The following is a 24,874-nucleotide window of genomic DNA, read 5'->3' as shown; positions in this document are numbered from 1 at the left end:
TGGCTCGACTTCAGAGCAGGGACCTGGCACAGACCCTCTTATTTCCACTGGTGTAAATCTGAAGTGGGCCCCTTAGCTTCATCCGCTCCCTTTGGTCTACTTCCCCAGCCCCTTGCCTGGTACCTCTGTGTCCTAGCTGGCCTGATGCTGCTGTGCCACTGCCGGACGGATCGGTCCAGCTTTCCACTGAGCGACCCATGCCACCGACTGGATGCACGTGGATAATCTCTCCCCTTCCCACCCTCTCATTTGCATTGCTAATGGATGTGAACCCTCCTGCAACCAGGGGTGTTTTTCTCCACACAGCATTTCTAATCCCCGGCAAATCCCCGTGTCAGATGGGGACCCTGAAGCTGGTGCTGGGAGCTCCAGCTCCTGGCACCACTCAGGATGGTCCCTGAATACCCTCAGCCAAGAGCTGCTCTCGTTACCGTGGGACGCTGGGGCCCAGCTGGCAGCGAGAGCTGCCAATCATCAGGTCAATGGGTGTCGAGTTGGGTGGCCTGTCTCTGACGATGGCCATTGCTGGAGGCTCCTGATGACAGCTCCAAGCCTTCCTACCCTGCATGGTGCACCATGAGGGCCGGTGTATTCCTGACCCCGAACAGGAGATCTGCTTTAGCCCTGGAGCATGAGGACTGGCAGCCTTTGTAATCTCCATCCTAATGACTGCCGCGGCAAACTCGGCTCATCTGCATATACGTGTCTAATCCTGTTAAGAACTCATTAAACTCTGCAACTCTAATGAGCTGGCTCCCCCGCCCTCCCCTCTGCCAGTCTGTGAGCTCCTGGGCAAACTCCCACCGATCCTCACTTGTAGGGAAGCAGCTGCCCTGGAAATCCAGTGGATCTCAAGTGGAGAGCAGGACATGAGTGGGAAGGGGGCCGCGAGGGCTGGGACTCCAACAGGCCATACCTAGTCCCATGACTCCGCAGGGTGCCACGAGGGCACCTCCTTCCCGCGCAGGGAGGGTGGCAGCTTGTTGCATGGGCAAAGCTGGGGAAAATGCAGCTGCCTTTAAGGGCTTCTTATAAGGCAAGCCAAGGGGCCTCCATATCCCTGAATGGGGCAAAAAAGCTCCTGAGAGCAGGGATGCACAATGGGCTGACCTGGCTCCAGGGCTGGGGGAAGCTGGCCCATGCGGGAGATGCTCCCGGGGGAACGGGTAAGGGTCTGCCCAGCCCAGGCAGGGGAGGGAGCCTGCGCGGTGGGGCCGAGAGGAGCTAAGAAGTATGGCTTGGAGGAGACCAGCCAGCAGGACAGAAGGGGCTGAGCATGAGCAGCACACAAGGGAAGAGAAGCATTTGCCCAGCCCCAAACAGGAGCCAGGGGCCAGACTACAGGGGAGCAGAGCTGGAGGCAGCAGGGTGCCAGGATGAGCCAAGGGGCTACTCACAGGTCGTTGTCGGTCTCCGAGCGGCTCTTCTGCTGCCGCCTGTAGACGATGAGCACCGTGACGGCCACACCGATGAGGAGCACTGCAGCGACCACCCCCCCCACAATCCCGATGAGGTCTCCCGGGGCTCCCTGTGGCAGCGGCTTATCTGCAAGGGACACAGGGCAGAGAACAGCGTTACAGCCAGGACGGTCCTCGGACCTCCCTGACCTCTACGACCCTCCCCACAGAGCCCCGTGCTCCCTGCTGTTGCCCTCAGTGCCCAGGACCATGTGGGGCCCTGATCCTGGGGGGCAGAGTCAGAGCCCTCACCAAGGGCATGTGCTGGCAGGGCCCTCCCAAGAGCCTGGACCTCCTGTGCCCAGATGGCCTGGGGATGGGCAGCACTGCCAGGCCTGGGACCACCCCCCTTGCCATGGTCCTCCAGGTTAACCCTTCCAATACTGGCACTTCCTCTGGAGCATATAGAAACTGGGGGCTCATCCCCGGCATAGCCAATTACCCCTGGGGGCCGTGCCCCACATCCCACTCCACAGGGCAGGGGTACTCTGGCTAACGTAGGGCACGCACCCCAGCCCCGTGGCTGGAGAGCCGGGTGAGTCCGAGCTGGCCCCCACATGACTAGCGCGATCCTCATTCAAAGCCAGCCAATCCCTGGGGCTCGATGGGAAAGCTCTTTGAAACGTACGATAAAAGGATTTAATTTGCTCTACCTTCCAACCTAATTAAACTTGAAAACTAGCTAATTGGTACTTTGTACTTACAGCGCTGCAGTGATGAAAGAGGGAGATAATTGGAACGGAGGCAGTGAGGAGCCGGGGGCAGGGGAAGGGGCCTGATGGGCCCCATCACTTGGGGCACGGGTGGGCTCACCTTGCACTGTGTCCCTGCCCTGGCATGTGCCCCCACTGTGTGACTTCCCAGGTGTCCCCAGGTGAGACATGGGCCGGTCATGCTAGCTCTGCTGGGGCCATCACCCTCCAGCCCTGCTTCTTGGAGAGGTGTTGACCACCCTGCACAGACTAGAGGGCTGGATCCATCACATGAAACAGCCCTGGCAACACCAGGCACGGGTGCATGGTGCTTTGTCCCTATAATCACACAGCTGTCTCGTGACCCTGCTGGGAAAGAAACCCCGGAGTCCCGACTGCCCACCCCGTCTCCAACCATGACGGCGCTCTGCCTTTCGGTGCCCCCGGAGCCCTGGTTCCCACAGCTCTGCCCACTGGACCCCCTGGCCTCCCCAGCCCCAGACCACAGTGCACTACAGCAGACTAGATCCCAGGAGCCCTGGCTGACAACCCCCTGTACCAACTTCCAGACACTGGGGAAGGGAAGCATCATATTAACCAGCCCTGTTATGGGATCTCCATTAGTCCCCAATCCCCCCACTCCAGGGCTCCAGCCCTTCCCTGACCTGATGGAGACAGTGATAAATGATGCTGTCTCTTGCAAATACAAGACTATCAGGATCAGGCTGTATGCGAGTTAGCAGATGGATAGTAGCGATGGTGTCAGTGGCGAGCGGGGTTTTGTATAAACAACAAAGCCGGTACTGTTTGCTCGAACCAGGGGAGGAAAGTCTTCCTGTGTTTGTAGGGGGCCTGGTCCATGCCTGGAGCTCTTATCCAAATAAGTTGTCACAGTAGCGGGGCCCGAGCTCCATCTCTCTCCTTCCCGTCAGGCTCAGGCCACACTTTGCAGCTGTCACAATAACAGCCAGGAGAACAATATGCAAAGCCACCCAGGCCCAAGACCTCTGCCGTCCACCTGAGCCTCTGGATCCCACTCGTCTGGCACTAAGAAAGGGCACTCTTGTCTTTTCTGGAGGGCAAATGGACTCACGATCTCCCGGGGTTCGGGTGCTGGAGTTGCTCCCCTCTGCGGCTGGGAGGCAGCAGCCTCTGGGGTGGAGCAGACCAGCCGCTTGGCAGCGCAAAGTGATGCCATGTCCCGTGGGCTCGCAGGGGTGAGGTGGGCAGGTGGAGTCACTGCCTGCCTTGGGCTCTCTCAGGGTTGCTGTGGGGATCCTGGATGACCACGTGGGGCTGGCAGGTCTCGTCTGGCAGAGCCGCCCCATCACAGACCCCCGAGGTCGGCATCTGGGGCTGTGCCCCCTCTAGATACACCGTCAACATGTCCTGAGCTCCCCCGCAAGCGCACAGCCAGCTGCGTGGCCCCAAGGTCTGACCGCTGGGGTCCTTCACCTGCCAGGGCCGGAACAAAAGCGCCCAGCCCAGGTCAGCGCAAACCCTGAGGACTCTCATCTGGAGTACATTGCAGGGCGCTCCTGCGTCCCGGTTGCAGACTGCTGCTGACACCGAGGAGCAAAGATGCCCTTGGCCCAGCCCCTGCCCCAGCACCCACCAGATGTGCTCACTGCAGCCATGCAAAGAGGTTCCCTGCACCAGACCGGAGCATCCCATAAGCCACGAATAGGCTCCGGCTCGTGCCGCTCTCCCGTCTCCTGAATGCTAACCAGCTTTCATCCTGCCCGACAAAGCCCCCCGGAGTCCCCGTCAGTCGGCGGCACACACCCAGCCTTCCCCAGGCCCTTAATTAACAGCTCCGCGTGTCATCGGATGCTGCAGTCATCAGAATGCCGGCCCCGTTGCTCGCGTCTCTCTCTCCCGTCTCCTCTCCGCGCGCCGTGTTATCCTGTAAATCATATATCTGCCTTGAGACAGCTCACTTCCTTCCACGCTCAAGCAGGCAGCTGAAGTGATGCACTGTGATCCCCGAGACGCCGTTCAAGATGGTGGTAGGGACAGTGGCGGTAAAGCGTCTTTGGAGGGGACGTTCCCCTGATGGACGGGCCCCTGGCGCCGTGCTCCGTGTCAGGGAGCCAGCGCACATGAGCTTGCCACGACGGCTGTGGATTGGGGCCTGTGTGTGTGTATGTGGGGGGGGGTTGTGGGAAGAGGATGGAGAAAGGGGAAGGGCCCTGGCGGAGATGGTCTGGGCTTGCCTATGCTTGGACTTCCCCCTTGCTGGGAGATGGAGCCATTGGGGTGACTGGGCTAAATGGACTCAGCATCACTGTGCAGCCCTGCTCACAGCAGCCCAAAGCCCAACTGCAAGGAAGCAAGCAGCAGCAGGAGAGGTCAGTGCCAGCACTGGAGCACAGCTGGGAGGTGGTGGAGAGCCCGGCAAGGGCAGGGGGCCATGGCGTCTGGCTGCAAGCGGGTTGCAGGAGCGGATGGAGAGGCTGCCCCCTGCTCTCTTTGACCCAGCAGCCTTTTGCCTCTCTGCTCTCCCTGGCCCCTTTGACTTTTGTGCCATGAAGTTCCCAAGGAGCAACCACAGCGGTGAAATGTGGCCCAGGCCTTCCCTTGCCCAGAGACCACTGGCTCGGCTGAGTGCAATGCTTTCCTGTGTGTCTGCATCCAGGCTCCCTGAGCCAACGTGGCCCTCGTTCCCCACCTGGGGGCCCAGCACACCCCAGTGCCTTGCCCCCCAAAGCAGCCCTGGACATGGGGTATGGCAGGGCAGGGAACAGCTGCAAGCAAGGGGCCAGGCCTAGGGCAACAGGACCCGTGGGGCATTACCAGAGTGCAGGGCAGCGGTCTGGGTGCCCCGCAGGGCTGGTAGGCGCTGCATGCAGCAGGGGTACAGAGCGCTGCCAGGGGCTGCAGATCAGTCAGCAATGCGGTGGGATACCAGGACTGGATTCGTGGGTGGGGGCTGGAGCAAAGAGGCCAGGGCAACGTGAGGCGCGGGGCTGGGAGGCCAGAGGAGGCTGTGCAGATTACGCATGCAAAGCCCCGTGCTCCCGGGCACGCTACAGCCAGTGAAGAACTCCCCCCAGAGCTTGCAGGAAGCATTTGGCAGCGAGGCAGGTAGCATGGAGCCCGAGGGGACCAAACAAACAGCTCAGCCTTATCAGAGTGGCTGAGGGCCTTGGGGAGCTCTTCTTTCCGGCTGAAAATGGAATTAATTCAAACTATTAGAATTAGGGAAGACAGGGAAAGAAAAGGCTCCGTTATTCTGCTTTTGCGCTTCGGCCTCCCACAGCCCCTGCCCCCTCCTGCAGCCAGCTCGTGACAGATCCGGGGTTTCTGGGGCTCGTTGCCTCCTACATGTACATGCTACAGAGGGGCAGAGGGGGGAAGGGGTTTGCCACGTGGCGGCTAAGCCGGGTGGGAACCCAGGAGCCCTGGCTCCCAGCACAGCCGTCAGGGCTGCAGACTGTGCGGCATCCTTGGCTAGGAAAGGGAGGAAGGCTGAAGGCTCAGAGCCAGCTTGGTCCCTCCAGGAGGGCCCAGGGGATCGGGACCTAGCAAACCCATCCCAGATCTTGATACGATGGAGAGCAGGTGTGAGCCCAGGAGCCCTAATGACCCAATCAGGACGGGCAGCGAGAGCGGTACCCTGCAAGCAGCCAATCAGAGGTGTACATGAGCCGTAGATCCTCCCCACATCACACTCCACAGAGCGATTCAGGAGATGGGGTCCCCTCGATTAACCAGTTGCGAGGCCCAATTAAACCAAGCCCCAGGTGGGCTGACGGCTTCCTTGAATGCCAGCCTTCCCCAATGGATGTCAAGAACCCGTTAGGAGGCTGTCGTGCAAAGGCCTCTCTCCCTAGCATGGGCCCTGCCAGCCATGAAAAACACCCTGGTACGAACCACCACCCGGCTGATGTCTCCATCTGCCAGGACAGCCCCAACACAGATTTACTGCCCTGTCCAGACAGGCGGCGGCGGCAGCATTTCATGCCGCAGCAGCATGTGGATGGAGCCAGACACGCGTCCCGAGCCCCGGGGCTCTGCAATGCAGCTGCAGAGCCAAACAGCAAAGAATGGAGGGGCTGAGCGAGGCTGTCCCCGCCCCAAGCTGCACGGGGCACTGCAGACCCGGTGGGTCAGAGCCGGGTGCCGGTGAGAGAGAGCATCGGCACATGCCGCGCTTTGGAGGCACTGGAGCTGGCACTGCCCTGTTTGAGCAATCTCTAACAAGCCTCGTGCCTGCCCCCACTCTGAAGGGGGAAATCAAGGCACAAGCAATGCAGTAACTTCTCCAAGGACAAGCAAACCTAGGAGTCCCTGATCTTTCCACCCTCCTCGCTCTCCATGCACTTGCAGCCATGCTCCCAAGCTCTCCCCATTGCCGCGGTTCACCTGCACACAGGCCTGCCCACCCCACCCATGTGAGAGGCTCAGCGATAACCCATCTGTCATGTGGCTTCCCACCCTGGCGTGTCCCCAAAGGAGAGTCACTTGCTATGGGCTTTCGCCACTGGCTGAGCCTCCAAGCACAACAACGAGTTAAAAGGATGCTGAATAAAACAGCCTCAGCAGGGAGGCATGGCTGGGCTGGGCTGGGGTGTCCCCACAGCCAGCTCCTGTCTGCAAAGGGCAATCGCAGGCTGGGAGCAGGAGGGGCGACCTGAGCTTAGCTAAGTGATGGGGCCATGGCCAGGCTAAGCAGTGTGTGCCTTTTGCTGTACATGCCAGCCAGAAGGGCAAGCAGAGACCAGGGAAGGGCTTGGGAAGGGAATCTCTGCAGGCCAGGGTGATCCCACTGCACCAGGGGGAGCAGGGAGGGCAGGGCCCAGGGGCTGCCCCCAGGAGAGGGCTGGGCCCTGCCTCTAATGGGACCACAGGCTGGAGGAAGCCCAGGGTAGAGAATCAACCATGGGGTTGCCTGAGGGGGTGCCGGGCCAGCCAGAAACCCTATGGTGCCCAGAGCCACGGTCCCATATGCAGGCCTATCTGAGGTCCTGGTTCAGCCGCCCCACGGACAGTGCAAGCCTTAGCGTGGGGTTGGCACCTGGGGGGGATGGGCATGGCATGGGCTAGTGAGGGCCCAGAGGGGTAAGTATGCAGTCCAGAGCCCAAATCAAAACTTCCCTGCAAAGGGCAAGGGGTATGGGGGCAAGCGCCGGAGATGGGGAGTCGGAGGAGAGAGTCAATCTTACCTGCCTCGGGGTCTCTAAGGCTCTTGCTGCTCCTCCCTGCACTCTGCTCCCATGGCTGGTGACGTGGGGTGCTCCTTTCAGTTGGCCTATACCCCTCTGCCCCCCCCGATTGATGCTGCTGGGGAACCAGGACCTCAGTGCTGGGGGGCTCGGAGGGGAAGCTGCAGAGCAACTTCCAGGCTGGATCCAAGCACGGCTGCCACCTGCACGGGGGAGCAGGCTCCTGCCCAACCCCTCCCACAGCCACAGGTGCAGGCGATTTTCTCCTGGGGGAGGGCCAGGCCCTGCATTTCCAGCTAGAGAAGAGCTGAGGGGTGGCACGGGGTGGCTGCCGCCTGCCATGGTTCACAGTGGCACACGCCCTTGCAGGGGACAGCTGCAAATCCCCAGCATCTCCCCCCCACGGTGCCCCCAGCCCTTGCTCTGAGAAGCTCCCTGCCCTGCCCTGCCCTGCCCTGTCTCTGCTAGCTCACACGCACATCCCAGCCCCCTGCGAACCTGCCCGGGGTATCCAGAGCCACCCTGTGTATATCCGCAGCTGGCAGGGCCGGGAGCCAGTCCAGGGGCTTTGCTGCAGTGTCGGGGCTCTGGCATGCTGGCCTTGCCTTGCTGGCACAGCTCAATGTCTTGTGACTCTCACAAGAGGTGAAGCTGGCATCCCCGGTGTCAGGCGGTTGAGGTTTGCAGGGTGCCAAGAGCTCTGTCATGTCGCGCCCGTGCATGGAGGCAGTGTGCCAGCTCCCACACGCCAGCGGCTGCCTGCACAGGAGGCACCTCCGGGCACCAGTGTGTGCTCCCAGGCCCCTGTATGCGACCCTCCTTGCAGCCTGACCATCCTATGCAAGGCAGCAAGACCCAGCTGAGAGCCCTGGCACTGCCCCACGGGCTGGAGGGCTCTGCCCTCACCCAGCTCCCGCCTCCCCTCTCCCCGACCAGCGTACATCAGGAGTGATGGAGCAGCCAGAGCTGTGTGCCTCTCTGCCACGGCATGCCAGCCTGCCATGGGTATTTTGCAAAGGGGGATCTGTTTTTTCCTGCTGTCACTACTGTGCAAATGGCCTGACTTGAGTCCAGCTGACCCGCCACCCCAGTCATCCCCATCCTCGGGGGACCCTGACCCCAAAGCCCTTTAGCCAATCTGTCCCAGGAGCTTCAGGAGATGAGAATCAGAAGCGTCTGCATAAAATTCCTCCGTGCTAATGACAATCACATGTGAGAGCGGCTCAGCGCCGGCTCCCCAGCTCCAGCCAGCAGCAGGGGCTCTGGCAGACAACCACTGCCCCACACCCCTGCCCTGCCATGCCCAGCTGCTGCCCTCTGAATATCTTCCCCAGCCCAAACAGCACTTAGAGGCTTTGCAAAGGAGGGGAGAGGAGCTGGGGGCAGGGAGAACGGGCCTGAGCCTCTGCAGGGCCCTGGCTTTGAAGAGACGCCCCATCTGCCCCCGGACGTGCCCAGGTGGTTGGGATTAGCGGCGATTTCACGCACATTCCACCCAGGGCCACGGCTTCGCTGTCCACCGCGGCAGCCACGGCCCAGCCCGAGGACGCTTAGCTCGAGCCCGCGTGCGGGAAGCCGAGGAGCCATCGGTGGTTAAGGAGCTCCCGGATCCTGAGAGCATCATCTTGTCTGGAATGCAGCTTGACCCCGAGACCTCGCGCCGCCAGTCCTCTTTGAGCTGCCTCCAGCAGCCGCTAATAGGGATGGAGTTTGGGTAATCTCCAGGGGAGAGCGTTAACCCGGTGAGGCCCAGCAGCTAAGGGCACTGGCCTTCAGAAAGGGTCCTTTGCTGACAGAGATCAGCAGTGCCCTACGAGCCGTGTCTGCCGGGGACAGCTTTGCCCGGGCCAGGAGAGCGGCTGCCTCTGGGGTGCAGCACCGGGGGGTTAAATGGCGCAGTGCAACAGTGGGCTCTGGGCTGGGAGAGGAGCTCTTTATCGGTCTTAAAGGGCCAAGGAGGTCACTGCAATGTTGAATGCAGCATGGGGCTGGAACTAGGCTCGCTGCACACAAGTGCACACGTACACGCACACACATGCCGGCCTGGGACCCCCCACCCCAGTGCAGTGCCGGAAAAACCCGCTTCAGCTCCACATGCCAAACCCCCAGCTTCTCTGGTGTTTGGCTCTGGGGTTTGGGTTGAGTCCATCTCTTCATGCAACCCCACAACAAAGCCTGCTGCAACCCCGCCATCCCCAACGGGGACCTCTGGGACCTCGCCAGCCTGGCAGTTCAAAGGCAGGGCCACAAACCCTCACGCGGCAGGGGCAAGGTCAGGCCCAGGGCAGCTTCCATGTCCCTACAGGACATGCACGCAGGCCAGGCCCAGAGACGTCTCCTGCACTGAGCCAGCACATTGCAATCTGCAGACTCAAGCAGCAGCAGGCAAGGGCCCAGGGATGTGAGCTGGGCAAGGTGCCCTGGGGTTTGCTTGTCCCAGGGCCTGAACTGCGATCCCAAGTGCCAGGCGAGGGCTGCCCCTTTGGGATGTCTTCTTGCTATGCTGGAGAAGCCCCTTAGATGTATCTAGGGGTAGGTCCCCACCCAACCTCCCACCCCCCAGGCTCTGATCAGGCAAAGCACTGCTTCAGTGCATGTCCCCAGCCCAGGCATCCCTAGGTCTTGGCCCCGTTCTGCCCACTCTGCTTCATCTGCCCCCTTCCCCTCACCTTGCTGCCCTGCCCACTTTCTGCTGGGGGGTGTGGGTGCCACGGGACAGCCCCATCACCCACTGCCTCGAACCTGCGGGCGCCCAAGCCGGTGCAGGGCCAGACGCAGCCCTGGCCTGCGCCTGGAGCTGCCTGATGGTGCTTCTCCCTCCCAGCTCCTCGTTTCGGTTCTGCTTCGTTTCCTCCCAGGTCAGCAGAGGAATGAACAGTCAGATCCCTCTCTTAGCTTATTTCTGCTGCTGCGTGGCCCAGAGAAGGTGTCGACACTCGAAACTGCCCCTTCTGGAGCTCAGGGGTGGGATCCTGCTCTCCCTGGCGCTGGCTGCAGTCCAGAGCCACTCTGCTACTTCCAGCCGCTTTCCCTCAGCCTCCTGCTGTTGTGCAGCAGAGCAGAGCTGGCCCCTAATCCGTGCCTGGCTGCTGATATCGCCTGGATCCCCAGGAGAGGCCATTAGGGTCATGCTATTAGAGACAGGCACCAAATGCGAGTGGAGAGATAGGGGTGCGAAGCTGTGTCAGCCCTTATCAGTTGCTTTAAGGGTGTTAATTTGCTCAAGGACCCTTTGGCTGTTCCCCTGGGCACATCCGTGCTCCACTCAGCCACGCGTGATGCTGATGCACCCCGCTGGCTCTGCTACCCTTGTACCAGGACGATCTGGCTCCTTTTTGGCATGCATAAATCGGAGGCCTGGTCTAGGCACCTGGTCCCCCTGCCACTGGTGGTGTTCATGGAGCCAGCCCTGGCATAAGGGTCAAGCTCCAGCTGGTGACAGGGACCATCCAGGTTTGTCTGGCAAGATGAGGTGCAGGGGCTGCAGTCTTGACCCTCTGCTTCCCAGCCACTGCAGCAGCTGTTCCATCTTGGATGCTCATTCCCCTGAAAGGCACCTCCCTGGTGGCTTCCTGGGTCCCTAGGGGCCCTGCTAGAGTCCAGACAAGGGAACGCCCCGGGATACTGCTATTGTGATGCTACTGCTTCTCTCCCCAGGGGTGCCAGCAAGCCTAGACACTGAGCTGCCCAGGGACTGCAGGGTTGGTGACAGCCCAGTTTCCAGCCCCTCTAGGTGCAATGCGCTGCTCAGGAATGGGCCAGGAGGAAGAAGGAGGCTGCGTGGCACTCACGTGGTCCTGGCCTGGTGTCAGCGCTCCTATCCTGCTGACCCAACACTGGCAGCTGCAGCAGTTTCCCTGGCTCCTCTTGCACCAACCCCCTTTGGAAGTGGGGTGCAGATCCCCATTCCCACTCCTCACCTTTGCTGGCAGTGAAAGAGAACCAGAGCCCATGCTTCCCTAGTCCCTCTCATCATACAATCCCAGCTCACTTTGCAGGCCCTGGGAAGGACTCAAGATCATGGTGATTGACTGGGTTAAGTGATTCATAGCCATCTTTACATGGCAGTGGCGGATTAAGTCCACAACCTCCATTTTCCAGCTGAAGGAACTGAGGCACAGGTGGTAGAATGACATTGCCGATGTTAGCAGTAGCATGAAGAGAGACCAGGAGTCCCGATTCCCGGCCCTCTGCTCCAATTGCCACGTTCTTCCCTAAATCAGTGGCCCTTATTAAATGAGATTCATCTCCTAGACCCAGTGGGAGAACCCAGGAGTCCTGACAAAGACCTTGACAGTCAAAAAGCCATGACTCTACACTTGCAAGGAGAACTTCAGCATACAGGCACATCTGTGGGTCTGTTGCAAAATGCACAGCAACACAACATACAATCAAGTGGTATGCACAAATGGGAAAGAGCTAGTACAAAGGGGAAGCTACAGAGTGCAGAAAAATGACCGTGGAAACTCGCACTATCGCGGGAAGATTTGCAGCTCAAGGAGCAGAGGACGAGATGGGATTTTTAAAGTAAGAACAAAAGCAACTGTAGCAGTGGACCAGAGTCGATGGAGATGGTAAAATCGTTAATGACTCAGAACAGGAACAAGCACTGAATAAATATTTCCTCTCTGCCATTGGAAAGTATCGGGACACCGTACTTGAATTGTAGGAGGATAAAATACTTTCCAGGCCGCTGGAAACAGAAATGATATCAGCTGGAGATAACAGGGACCCAAGAGGCCTCAAAGAGCTGGCTGAGGAGATCTCCAGCCCTCTGCTGCTTAATTTTTAATAAATCTCAGCATAATAGAGAAATTCCAGCAGACTGGAAGGTGGGGCTAATATTTCACGAGGGCAAGTGGAGTGTTTCTGGGAACGATAGACCAGCTGGCCTGGCACTGATCACATGCAAATGAATGGAAGAGCTGATACACGATTCCACCGATGAAGAAATGAAGTCTAAGAATCTCCTTTAATGCCAGGCAGCTTGGGTTTGTCAGAAAATAGACGTTGTCAATCAAACCTCATTTCTTTCTTTGCTGAGATTATGAGTTTGGTTGATTAAGGTGCCGGCATAGATGGAGTGTACTCAGCCTGCTCTAAGGCGTTGACTTAGTATAGCACGACACTCTGATTAAAAAATTAGCACTATACGATATCAATAAAGTGCATGTGAAAGGGATTAGGAGCTGGCTAACTGACAGCTCTCAGGCAGCAGTTGTCGGGGGGATTCGTCACTGCGTGAGAGTGTTTCTAGCCCGGTTCTGCAGGGATCTGTGCTCGGCCTGATGGTATTTGTCGTTTCCACTAGCAGCCTGGCATCCCAGCTGAGATGTGTGGGTGATGCCAGGACCACTGCGAGGCAAAGTCCCCTTCCAGAGCCATCAGGGTGGCGTGGGCACTGGAGTCCGTGCCAACTACCGATGCGTTAATGCAGCCAGATGCACAGTTGTACACCCAGTGATAGGGACCATGGGCTACGGCGTGGAGAGCTGCATCAAGGGCTCTGACGTGGATGCAAGGAGGCCCATGGGGCTCAGCACATGGGTAATGGCCTGGGATACACAAGAGACCAGACTTGGGGATCGTGGTGGTTGTTTCTGGCCTCGGGCTCTGGGGAGCTGGGCCTCTGAGTGATCCTGCACCCCCGGCGCTGGGAATGGAGCCCAGTGGCCCTGCCACCTACCTTCCTCCCACCACCACAGCCTTCCCCGGAGCCCAGGAGCAAGGCCCTGCTCCGATCGCTGGACTCCATCCCCCACACCCGCCACATAGCAGACTCGGGGTGGGAGTGGGAGCCATATGGCTGCCAAGGGAGGGGAGTCTGCAGCATGCTGCCTCCGGGAAGGCTGCCAGGAACCCAGCAGGGGCATCCCAGAGATGGGGAACCCCCCAGACACCTCAGCGGGGAGATTGGGAAAGAGCAACGCGGCTCTCAGCCCAGCTGCCTAGGAGCCAGAGGGGGCTGCTGTTCCTGGGGGGACGCCCAAGCCACTCCTGGCTCCCCCCAGCATGGCGCTCAAGTAACTCATTACAGGCAGATCCCCGGTGCCATTTTAGGTCAGATCTAATTGGGAAGCCGTAGCGCGGAGCTATAAAACATCCGTTAATATGCTGGAACTATCTAGTTAAATGCCAATTATAAAACCCCATAAGCTGCTCAACTCAAATATATTAATAACATAATTAAACATTTATTGCTTATGCAAATTCAAAGTTAAGTTAATCGGACAGCGACGAAACCCCAGGAAGTGACCATTTAAGTAACTAATGTCTATTTAATTATCATCCCCTCCCATTCTAAGCGCCCCCGTGCCATTTTCTGGACTCCTTTGTGATGTTTGTTTGAGCTGTTCAGCTCCAGCATCTGCAGCAGCTCGCAGACAGCTGCTAGCATCAGAATTAATCCTCCAGGCTTCTTGTGCCCCTCCTCCCCCTGCACAGCTGGCAGCAGCTGGATGGGACACGCCTCCCCCTCCCCCTCCCCCTCCCTGCATTTGGGATGGCAGTGCAGAAAAGAGGACTCTCAGAGCTGCGTGAATCCCAGTATTTTGGAGCCAGGCTCTCAGGGCCGATTCAGAAATCCGGGAGCTCTGTGGGATCTTAGCATCACAGTCCAGCAGCCGAGGGAGGCAGGCAAACCCCTCAGACCCGAAGGGGTGGACAGGAAGCTTGCAGCCGGGCCTGACTTGGGGGGCTGCAGGCAAATGCTGGGAGCTGGTGGGTAGTGAACCAGAAGTCCCCGCAGAGGGACGGTCTCGCCATGTCTGAGCAAACATCTGGGAGAGGAGGAAAAGCCACAAGGCCGGGGGCGGGGGGCACAGAGACCCTGGTGGGCAGAGAGGCAATTTGTGCCGCATTCCAGCCTCCGGCCTTAATGGGAACCAGGCGCCGCATCGGGGAAGGGATTTGTGCCTGCCGCGAAGGCCAGGGCTTGGCACTGCAAGGGGGAGGCGGGCAGGCAGCTGGCTCATGCTGGGCACCTCGGTGGGCCGTGCTGCTGCTGGGCCGTGGAGACATGCACGGGGAGCCGTGGCCAGGGCACCGTGTGGATGTCTGCATGAGCCAGCCACTTCTCCGAGCCCCTTCGCAAGCAGAAGGAAAGACCCGAGGGCAGAGGAGCGGGGTGGGGATCAGGGTAGACCAAGAGAGGGAACACTCGTGAGTGCCCGACGGGAGAAGTCAGGACTCCTGGGTTCCTTTGCCCTGCTCTGCCACAGACTCGCTGTATGACCTTGGTGGAGTCACTTGGCTTCCCCAAACTCCCCGAGTTCATGCGAGGGGGAGGCTCTCTCCTCGCCCCAGCCACAAGCTGAGGCTTAGAGGGTGAACAGGGCCGTGTGTAAGCAGGGGGCTGCAGGATATGGGCTTATTTAGAGGGAGGCCGGGGGGCTCAGATAGCCAGCAGGCAGGCGCTGGAGGAAAGGAAGCCTGAGTCCTTGGGGGATGTGGTGCTCCCTCAGGAGGCCCCACAGGCCTGCGTGGAGGTCCCCCCCTTAGCGACAGGCCATAATTTACATCTAATAGGTGTGAAGCTGGCAATTTCTTTTTCAAACCTGCCAGATAAATAGGCTGGCAGGAGTCGGGGAGACGCCAGGAGCAGAGAGATAAGGCCAAGTGGAAGCAGAGCGGACCAGGGAGTCGAGTGTGGTGCCTGGAGAGGCCGGGCATGGTTCTCAGGCAGGGAATTAACCCGGCCATGTGTGTCTCCATACTGCAGCCAGGAGAGCCAGGACGGGGTGGACACACTGCTGGCATCCCCGCAGCGCCCCAGGGCAGGCTGCCTTGAGGGACGCTGAGCAGCTTGTATCGCAGCCCTTACCATTACGGGAGGCCAGCCCTTGGTTTCAGGGGGATCTGGATGGGTGCCAAACCTGCAGGCCCACCACAACCTGCCCAGAGCATCTGAACCTAGCATGGCCTGCCCAAGTCACTAACGCAGTCCCCACAGCAGCCAGTAGCAGTAGTAGGCTGTTATCCTTTGGAAGACCAGTTCCAAGGCAGGGGTTGCAAGGGAGGGGACCCCTGAAGTACTCCAGGATGCCGCGACTGCTCCCCCTCCATGTCGAGGGCTCCCCACACTGGCACACATTTGCATAAAGCAATTCCCTACAACAAGTGCGTTCCCATGGATCCAGCCCTGCTCCGGAGATGATCGGAGAAGAGACAGAAACCTGAAATGAATCTAATAGGTTTCAACACAAATTAAGCCCCCCGGCTCCAGGCTGGGCTGGCAGCGGTCCCCAATGGTTTGGACCAGCATTATGGATAGCAGTGCACTATGGGCACTATGGGCAGCAGCACTTTGCCAGCCATAACATGCAGGCTGGCAGCACGTCGGGACCCTACAGCCAGTTCCCTGACTCCTACCAAATGCCGCAGGGTGAGGATAAATTGAGCGTGAGGATGATTCTCTCTGTGTGCAATCGGTCTCTGGCATTTGTAGGGTCCCCACTGCTGTGTCACCAAGTCTCACCCCAGTCTGGGGTTGATTCAGCTCAGCGTCCCCAGGGGATCCCCATCCCTGCTTGCCACGCAGCCCAGTCTCCTTCATACAGCGCCCTTCCCCGCTCAGCACACTGAGCTGAGGCTGCCGTGCAAAGGACTCCTTAGAGAGACCATGGCGTCGAGGGATGAAGATGGAGGCTGTGTGTCTGCCCTCCCTTTGCAGCCTGCTTGGGCCAAAGTCTGTCATGGGGGGAAACGTGTGCCCTGCAGCAGAGTCAGCAGAGCCAGAAGCACTCCCAGGAACCAGGCCTGTCAACTCCGGCCAAGGGCTGGGACGGCGCGATCCTCGCCCTTCCTTTGCGCGGAGTGAACGGCCGAGCTCAGCAGAGACTCTTGATTCACAGTGGCCCGAGCCAGAGAAGCAAGTTCCTCCCGCAGGCAGGAACCGTCAAGAGGCTGCTCCATATAGCACTGGAGATAACACGCACACCTGCAAGGCTGCCGCTGCCTGCCTGCCATGCAGATAACTGTGCAAGATCACAGCCACTACAGCCCCGAGTTGCACCAGAAAGCCTCTCCAAGCCTCCTGTCTTCTTGCGGTTGTGAAAGACAGAGACGTGGCAGCCATGGGGGTTTGCTAAGCAGATCCTGGAGAGCCGTGCGGGCCCAGGGAGCTGGGTGGACCTGCCGGCTGGGACCATGCTGTGCTGGGAGGGGGCAGGGTGCTCTCAGCACAGGGTAAGACCGGGGAAAGGATAGGGGAGCAATGCTTTGCATGGCCACGCAAGCTGCAGCCACCACTGCCTGCCCCAGCAATGCAGGTTGACCCATAGGAACCCCAGGAAAAGGGCATCTCCCAGGCATCCCAGTCCCCACTGCCACAGACCCAAGGGCTCAGATGAGTTGCACCAGCCCATGGAAGAACTGGCTGTTGGGGGTTGGATCCCCTTCTCATGGGTCCAAATCCAGAGCTGCTCCCTGCACTGCATGGAAGAGCTGAGAGTCTGGGCATTGCATCCAGAAAAGCCAATACCCCACATTTTGCCGGGTGCCTGGTCCACCTGCCAAGCTCTGATAATAATTGCCCTGATCCCAGCCAGGCCAGCTGGTGGGGTGGGAATAACCCTGTGCCCCTTTTGCCCACCCCCATACTTCTGCAGGCTGCAAAGAGACACATGTAGCTGCTTCCCTCATTGCTCAGCTGGATAACACAGCCCAGGAAATCAAGGCAGTGATTCCCCGGAGTCCTCACTGCAGACCCAAGGGTGGCAGCAGCTGGCCCACTGCCCCTTCCAGCTCCCAGCCCCATCCACACCCCCCTACCCTCTCCTCTCCCGCAGAGCTCAGCCAGGCCAGCTGCTAGTATCTCCCTGGTTGCTCCCAGGAGATTTCTGGGCACTGGGTCCTCTCCTCTTTGCAGTGCAGCCCTTTTCCTTCTCTAGCAAGGAGACTGGGGATACAGGTCTGCCTGGGTGATGCCCAGAGTCTGGAGGTGACCAAGCTGACAAGACCCCAGCCGGCAGACGGGACACTTGCCTTTCCGCTAGGACCTCTACCTGGATCGTAGCAGCAGCAAGGGAAGGTTGGAGCCAGCTGGAAGGATATAACTATCCTTTAACTCCTTCCAAGCTGGGCAAGAGGCTGGAGGAGATGCCTTCCTCCCTGGGTAGGCTCTGGAGGGGTGGGTGGGCAGCAGTTCCAGGCTCCAGGTTGCCCTCTTCCACCCCTGGTCAGGACCCACCTGCTTGGTCAACCAGCCTTGCATTGCAACCACAGCCCCCCTTCTGCTCCAGTCTTTAAGCATCCTGGGGGCTGAAGTCATGGAGAACAAGTGCTGCCCCACCTTTCTGGCTTCTTGTGCACCCAGGCCCTCTGCCAAGCACAGGAGACCGCAACACCCCTGCTAGGGCACACAATTCAGCTGGTGTGCACGGTGCCCTCGGTACCACCCGGGCATACACACGACATCACAAGGCAAACCTGGGTCTTTTTTTAAAATCCTTTATTTATAAAAAAGTACATTTCTTTCCACAGCTGAGCCACTATTCATTTTTTTTATACAAGTAAAAGGAGAGTGAAGCGACACCCCCCACAAATCTGAACCGTGAGGATGCCCCCCCACCCCGAACCAACCAAAATGCTTACAAAGGATGGGAAACAAAACCCGAAAAACAAACTGAAAAAGAAAAGGAATTCCTCAAAGCAAAGTCAGTCCAGTTACAGCATCAGTGTCTCTCTCTTTCTCTTTCTCTTTTTTGCTCTTTTTTTTCTTTTTTTTTTTTACAAAAGCATTTAACGACACAGGTTACAAAAAAAAAGCAGGGTGGGTGGTTTCAGTTTTTTGATTCCACAATGATCATGAACAGCAAGGAAATAAAAAAGAAAGTTGGAGGGGAAATGGAGAAAAGAAAGGCAGGCAGGAAAATCCGTTCTCGGCTGTGGAGCTGAGATGACTGGCTGAGGGCCGGACTCCCTGTGGTCAGTCGGTACGGTGATGCCGCACCGGGCTTCGGGATGGATTCGACACCATCAGGAGGGCTTGATCTTGCAGCCTTGCAATTCATCACTGTGCAGGCAGCCAGCATGCGACCTCTGACCACCCCCCCATTGGTCCCCATTTTTGAAGTTGCTCCTAGTCCTTGAGCTGGCTTTTCTGCACAGGGGTGAATTAAGCCAAGTACTGCTGACCTCAATGGGGTTTGTTCCAGGGCTGCAAAGTCAGGCCCTTCATGCAATATATCTGAGCACGGTGGCCCCGCATCCTCCTCCATCCCTCAGCCCGGCCTGGCTCAGGGATTCCCTGCCTCTCTCGGGGGAGCTTTGCTGGGAATCGTGCTCATTGCTCAAGCTCCCCATGGATCCGCGTTGGACTTGGGGAAACGCTCACAGACCGGGGAGGGCTAAAGTGCTATCGTAAGCCACGCTGAAGAAAGAGCAGGCATCGGTGCACACCGTGCTGGCAATGCCCCCAGCCCCATGCCATAGGAGCCTGGGGCTGGAGAAAGCCTGTGCTTCCACAGCCTTTCTCCATTGCTCCCAGCAGTGCCTGCGGGCCGATCTGGCCAGGGTGGCAGTGCATTTCTCTACAAGCCAAGTGTGCCCTATTGCTTGGGCAGGAGATGCGCTAGGCAGCTCCCCAGCCGGCTCTTGCTACAACACCGACTCTTGCGGGGAAAGTAGGGACTCTGAGAACACCTACTCCACCGAATGGAGCCTGGTTAAGGATGTGCTGCTGGCACGCAACGCGCCTGCCTACTTCTGCACCCACTAGGCTGTGGGGAGACGCGCAGGGACCCCCCTCTGCCTTCCAGGTGGAGCGTGTGTGTGATGAGTACATGCTGCCCCCCAATGCTGTCCCCTTCTCTAACCATGGGCAGGCCCCTTCCCTGGCTCTATTCCCAAGCCACCAGGCAATGGCTGCCTTGTCTCTCTCCTCTCTGCCATCCGTTTGGCTCTGGGAGCGAAGCTGGTTGGCTTGCTGCTTTTGCAAACCTTCAGGTTTCTCTCCCCTCCTCCCCGCAGCTGAACGAAAATGATTTGCAAAAGGGAGAGGGGGAAAAATCTGATTAGCTCAGGGGAAACAGCAGCATCGGGGTAAGCTGTGAGGGCTAACTCTGATGGGAAGGCAGCTGGGACATCCTCACATGGCCAATGCGAGCCTCAAGGCAGAGGCTTGTGCTCAGCACAGATCACTGTGCATGGGGCAAAGGAAATGGCTTAGATTTACCATCCTTCTCCCCCTGGCATGTATCCTGATGGGCTGAAAGGACCCTGCTGCTCGGTGATCAAGGCTACTCTTTAGCCTGGGGATTCCTGTCTCTGCGTGCCAGCAGCAAGCTCCTGGGGAGGTGGTGCCCTGGGATCCCCTCCCAGATCAGCCTGGGGCAGGACCTTCCACCCTCCCTACAGAACCAGGCCTGGCTGAGCTCATGAGGCTGAAACATAGCCCATCCCATGCCCTGCTCCCTGTGCTCAGTGGGGCTGCCACAGGGTCAGCCAAAGTGATAGTGGAGAGATGGACATATCGAGGCAGGGTGGATCTGTCTCCCTCTGACTCCAGGAAACACTGAGAAACACACTAGATTTCATAGATTTCATAGATTTCATAGACATTAGGGCTGGAAGGGACCTCGGGAGATCATCGAGTCCAGCCCCCCACCCAGAGGGCAGGAAGTCAGCTGGGGTCATAGGATCCCAGCAAGATAAGCATCCAATTTACTCTTGGAGCCTTGGCTCTGACTGATGATTGCTACCTGTTAAAATAGTAGCCCCCCCCAAACCTATTTCCAAGCCCCCAATTCCCATTGCCCACAGGGATATAAAGGCCCTCCCCCTCTTGCAGGCCTCATGCAGGGGCAAGCCACCCCTTACACCTTCCTGGGGCTCTGGGGCAGAAGCCTAGGAGCAGCCTGGTGAGTCTCCCTGCCTATGGATGGAGGGGCTGAGGGGAGTTGAATGCCAGGCTACCACTGCCACGAGTAGAAGCCAGGTGCCCAAATCCCAGAGGCACTTTGCAAAGCAAGGGGCAGCGCTCCCAGTGCAAAGCTAGGGGTCAAGAGCTACATCCCCTGCCAGCCCCAAGGTGTGCATGGCTTCCCTACAGCAGCTTCTCGTGGATCGATGTGGTCTGGCCGCCAACTGCATGAGGCTGGATGTGCTCCCGGGTAGGGGTTTTGTCCCATGCAGTAGCAGATCTCAGACTAATTGTCAATGGATCATTTTTCAAGAGGCTCCTTCTGCCTTGCTACAGGGAATCAGTGGGCCATGCTAACGGGGGTCCCCCAAGAGCTGCACTGCTAATTAACTGGCTCCAGAAAGAGCAGCGGGACTGTGGATGTCTAAAGCCGGGGGCTTTACTGGGGTGGGCCCAGCAACCAAGGACCTGTGTGGGAATGGTGTCCTTTCTTCCCTTTTGGTCTTCGTGTGCCCAGGAAAATGCATAGGTGAGGAGGGCAGGGGAGCCATGGAGCCCTGACCCAGAGAAGATGGTAGCTCTGAGCACCCATGGGTGCAGCGTATCACCTGCCAACTAACCCCCACCATGTATCTGCCTCTCCAGAGCCACTGGTCTGTCTGAGAATAAGCTCGCCTGTGCTGCCTTTGCTTCCCACCCTCCCCTGGATCTAGCCGGCCCTGCCTAGCGGGCCTCCTAGCACTCAAAAAACAGTAGCATCATGGCTGTAAACTGAGCTCTCATCTGCAGGACAAGGGTCTAACCCTAATGGACCTCAGGTAACCGAGATAGCTGCTTAGGAGGGGACTGGAGAGGGAAATGGGAGCACTGGGGCGCGGTGTCGTAGTCCCTGGAGAGTCTAATGCAGCCTGGTGCTGAGATGGGCTGCATTAGACTCGCCCTGGACGGGCGATTCCCCATCCCTAAGCACCACAGGCCGAGCTTGAGGGGACCTCGGTGGCCTCAGGAGTTGCTGATCTGCAGCACCCCGCATAATGGGCACCTTGTCAGGGGGGATGCGGGGGTTTCCATTTCCTTTTCTCAGGTGGTTGCTCAGTAGTACAGGAAGGAAAAGGAAACGAGACCCCAAGACCCATACCCTGAGGTCTGTGGGTCTTCCTGGATGCAGGCACTCTTTTCGGTCTACCCACAGCAAGAAGAGAGGACTCTAGCAGATGGCTCTGCTCAGCTTTGATTTGACCTGCCTCGGGCCCTAGCAGGAGGGGCTGGGTGCCATGGTCCAAAGGACCAGGATGCGGAGCCTGGCTGATGCTAGAGAGTCACCTTCTCCCGGTGCTCAGTGATCCCCGTGGCATGGAGTGGTGTAGGAGGAGAGGATCCCCTGCTCCCTGTAACACGCCTTGGGAAGTGGACGTCTTTTCACACAACACATTCATTTATACATTTAATAAAATGGGAGGAATAAAAGCCCCGGTGAAGCTTGTCTTGGGGAAAGGCCAGTGTTGGACTGACAGCCCTGGGGCCTTGGATCCTATTTATCCACAGTTAGCAGCAGGCTGCGCTACCCCATCACACCCCGGCGGCAGGAAGATGAGCCCAGCGCAGAAGCTCATGCAGCCCTGGCCTGTCTGCTGAGACCGGCCCGTGAAAAGGCCAGCCCAAGCAGATCCAGGCACGGCCTTGAGAGCAGGGGCGGTGACTGATGGAGACACGGACGGCAGCGCCGCATCCCACCCAAGGGAAGGGGGAAAAGTGGTGATGGCAGAGCCCTTGCAGTGTGCAGACCACAGCCCCGATCCAATGCCTGCTGAAGTCCCCCCCGAGACTCCCGTCGCATACGAAGGCACTTGGATCATGGCCTGGGGGCTCCGTGACGCCAGGCCGGAGGGCAGGGGCATGGGGTGCTGGACACCCCACACATGGAAGCCAGGAGAGCGGGAACCTCTCGCTGGCTGGTACAAACCCCCTGCACCATTTGAAAAGACTGCAAAAAACCCAATAATAATACAAGCGATAAAAACATCGCACGCACCTGGGCTGCCCGTCCTTTGTTTTGCTTCTAACCACTAAAACAAATGGAAAAATACAATGATACAATCATAGGAGAATGGCAGCTCCATTTCCCCACATCGCTATCAGCTCATGCACCTGGGGTGGTGATAGGGAAGGGGGAGTTTGGCTTTCTTAATTTCCTTGGATTAGGACCAATGGACTTATTATGCATTCCCAGCTGCATATGGATCTTCTCAGGTGTGTTGTGGGCAATGGAAACGCCACCAAAAACCAAATAGAAATGCCCCCCCAAACCCCTTCTAAAGGAACCAAATGAAAATATCAACGTCAACCTCTCGAGTGGCATCTCGGTCTTCGCTGCTTTGTGCTTTTGCCCTCCGGCACACTTGGCTCTCCCGTGAATTCCTTCCCCCCACAAGTAAGAAGACAACGTACAAACAAATCCAGTGTTTCGGGGAAGGGGGGGTGGAAGCGAGAGGCCACGTTTCCGGGCCCAGTGGGGCTCAAGGGACACTTGAGAGACACTTGAAGGACACAAACGGGGGATAATATACAAGGTTGCCCAGTAGTAGTTTAAAGCAAAGAGTAACACCTAAGCCACTGATCAATACAAACACCACAGAAAGGGGACAAAAGGCCTTGGAGAAAGTAAAAAAATCCAAAAAACAACCCCCCCCCCAAAAAAACCCCCCAAAACAAAAAAACCCCAGGACCCCATCCCCAAAATGATCAATTAAGCAAAGCGACCAGCCCCCCCTCATCCCTTCCCGATGCCTCCGAGTTCGTGGCAGGCGCTCAAGTCTCTGCGGAGGTCCCTCGGGCCGGGCGGCGGCGCTGGCGTGCGCGCGGGCGTGCGTGCCAGGTGTGTCCCCGCGCCCCTCGGCCCAGCACGGGGGTCGGGAGGCGCGCGGCAGGGCCCCGCTGGGGTGAGGGGAGCGTGCGGGCGGGCGGGCGCGTGTGTGTGCACGCGTGGGAGGGCGCGGGGTCAAGGAGAGGGTGGGGGGCGAGCTACACGTACCACTCTTTTTTGGAAATAAAAGATCCGTCGTTCTGGGAGACCATGTTCTCGGCCATGTCCAGCTGCTCGGGGTCGTACTGGAAGCCGAGTGTCCTTTCGTCGTAGGGCTCCGTGTGCGGCTCGCCCTCGTCCACCGTGAAGTACGGCCGCTTGGAGTCGTCCTCGTACTTGTTGGCGCCGCCCGCCTTGCGCTCCCCGCCGCCGGCGTCCTCGTCCTCGTCGTCGTAGCTGCTCCCGCCCAGCGGCCCCGGTTTCTTCTCGTCGTCCGAGTCGTCGGGGTACTGCAGGTTCTGCGCCATGGGCGGGTGGTGCTGCGGGATGCCGGCCTTGCTGTAGCCGTTGCCGTACACGTGCTTCTTGGTGCTGTAGTCGCCCTTGAAGGTGTGACGCCGGCGCCGGAGCAACACAAAGAGCACCACGGCCACGGCCAGGACCAGGGAGACGCCGCCCACCACGCCCCCAATCACAGCCGTGGGGAGGCTGGGCTGGGCCACGGATTTGCGGTCATTGCTCGGAGGCGGGGTGGAGGGGAATTCTGGGTAGGAAAAGAGATGGAAGGGGGAACAGTGTCAGTCCGCGTGGAAACGCGCCCTCGGTCCGAGCCGGCCCTGAAGCGGGGGGTGGGGTGGGGGGAGATGAGGATAAGGAACAGGGAAGGGAAAAACAAGGGTGGGGAAGGCGCCTACCGCCAGCGGGGCACGCGCCCGGGCTCTCCGTGCCGCTCCACGTCACGCCACCGCCAGCCAGCAGCATGCAGGGGCCCAGCCGCGCCGGACACCGCGGCCCCCCGCCGTTGCCGCAGAGGCCCCGATCGCCTCCCACCCCGACTCTGCCTGCTGCCGTCTTTTGATTGCCTGTGGCCCCCGAACGATTTTTGGGGTGCAGCCACGATGGGGAGATGAGCGCCAGCCGGAGGAGCGGGCATTGCAGTGGGACTGAGCCATGGCGGCGTGTACCTCCTCCGCCACCCGTGGGCCAGCTGCTGGCCCTCCCTCCCCCCAGCCCACCCCCTGTCACGGACCCCAGGCTAGGCCTGAGATGCAGAGGGAGACGAAGAAGCCCCGACCATGCACGTGCCCTCCAATGACACCTCTCCTCCTTGGCCCCGTGCACTGCTCACACGTGCCCTGAAGCATGGAGATACGAGCTCCGGTCGCAGGAAGCCGACTGGCGCAGCGGCATGGCAGGTGCTAATCCTGCCCTGCAGAAGGCCTGACCTAATTAGAAGGAAACTCTACACCGAGCCCTTCTCCCTGGTTCGCCGCGTTCGTGGTTTCCATTTCCCGTTACCATAGACCAGACGTTGGAGCACCCTGAGCTACGGGCCCCTGGGTGCCGTGACAGCCTCTGGCTCTGCTCAGAGCATTGCTGGCCGCACCACGGGGCCACCGTCCCAGCAAAGCTCCAGCTGGTTTGAGGACCGGCTTCCCAAACCTCTCCCAGGCAGTGGCAGCGAACATGGAGCAGGCTTTAGCAGAGGCCTTGGGATGGGGGTGGGACAGCCTTCAGCACTGAAGGGGTTAATGCCCACCCAGTCCTGCCAGGAGCTGCCCCTATGTTTGACGAAGCTGAGGGTGCTGGGTCCTGAGTGCTCAGGGAAGGGGCTCTGCCCCAGGTAACCTGAGTCTGCTTTGGCCCCGGGCCCAAGGCTGCAGGAGGGAGTA

The 24,874-nt window shown here is 59.1% G+C and overlaps 1 protein-coding gene across 3 annotated transcripts in view; it reads right to left on the bottom strand.

Moving 5' to 3' along the window:
- The window catches only part of NECTIN1 (nectin cell adhesion molecule 1), a 95,915-nt gene that overhangs the window by 18,944 nt on the left and 52,097 nt on the right, over nucleotides 1–24,874 (bottom strand). For 2 of the 3 annotated variants that reach the window (XM_090026715.1, XM_090026718.1), the window contains exon 6: nucleotides 1,398–1,545. In XM_090026715.1, the coding sequence (XP_089882841.1) occupies nucleotides 1,398–1,545 (148 nt within the window). Of the gene's footprint in view, nucleotides 1–1,397; nucleotides 1,546–17,784; nucleotides 23,746–24,874 lie in introns of those variants that run through there. The other variant, XM_090026716.1, reaches the window with a different exon arrangement.

Source organism: Crocodylus siamensis, chromosome 14 (assembly GCF_052110815.1).
Source record: "Crocodylus siamensis isolate JL-2025a chromosome 14, ASM5211081v1, whole genome shotgun sequence".
Classification (NCBI taxonomy): domain Eukaryota; kingdom Metazoa; phylum Chordata; order Crocodylia; family Crocodylidae; genus Crocodylus; species Crocodylus siamensis.
Note: the sequence above shows the minus strand (reverse complement) of the source record. Positions and strands in the feature narration are given on the sequence as shown.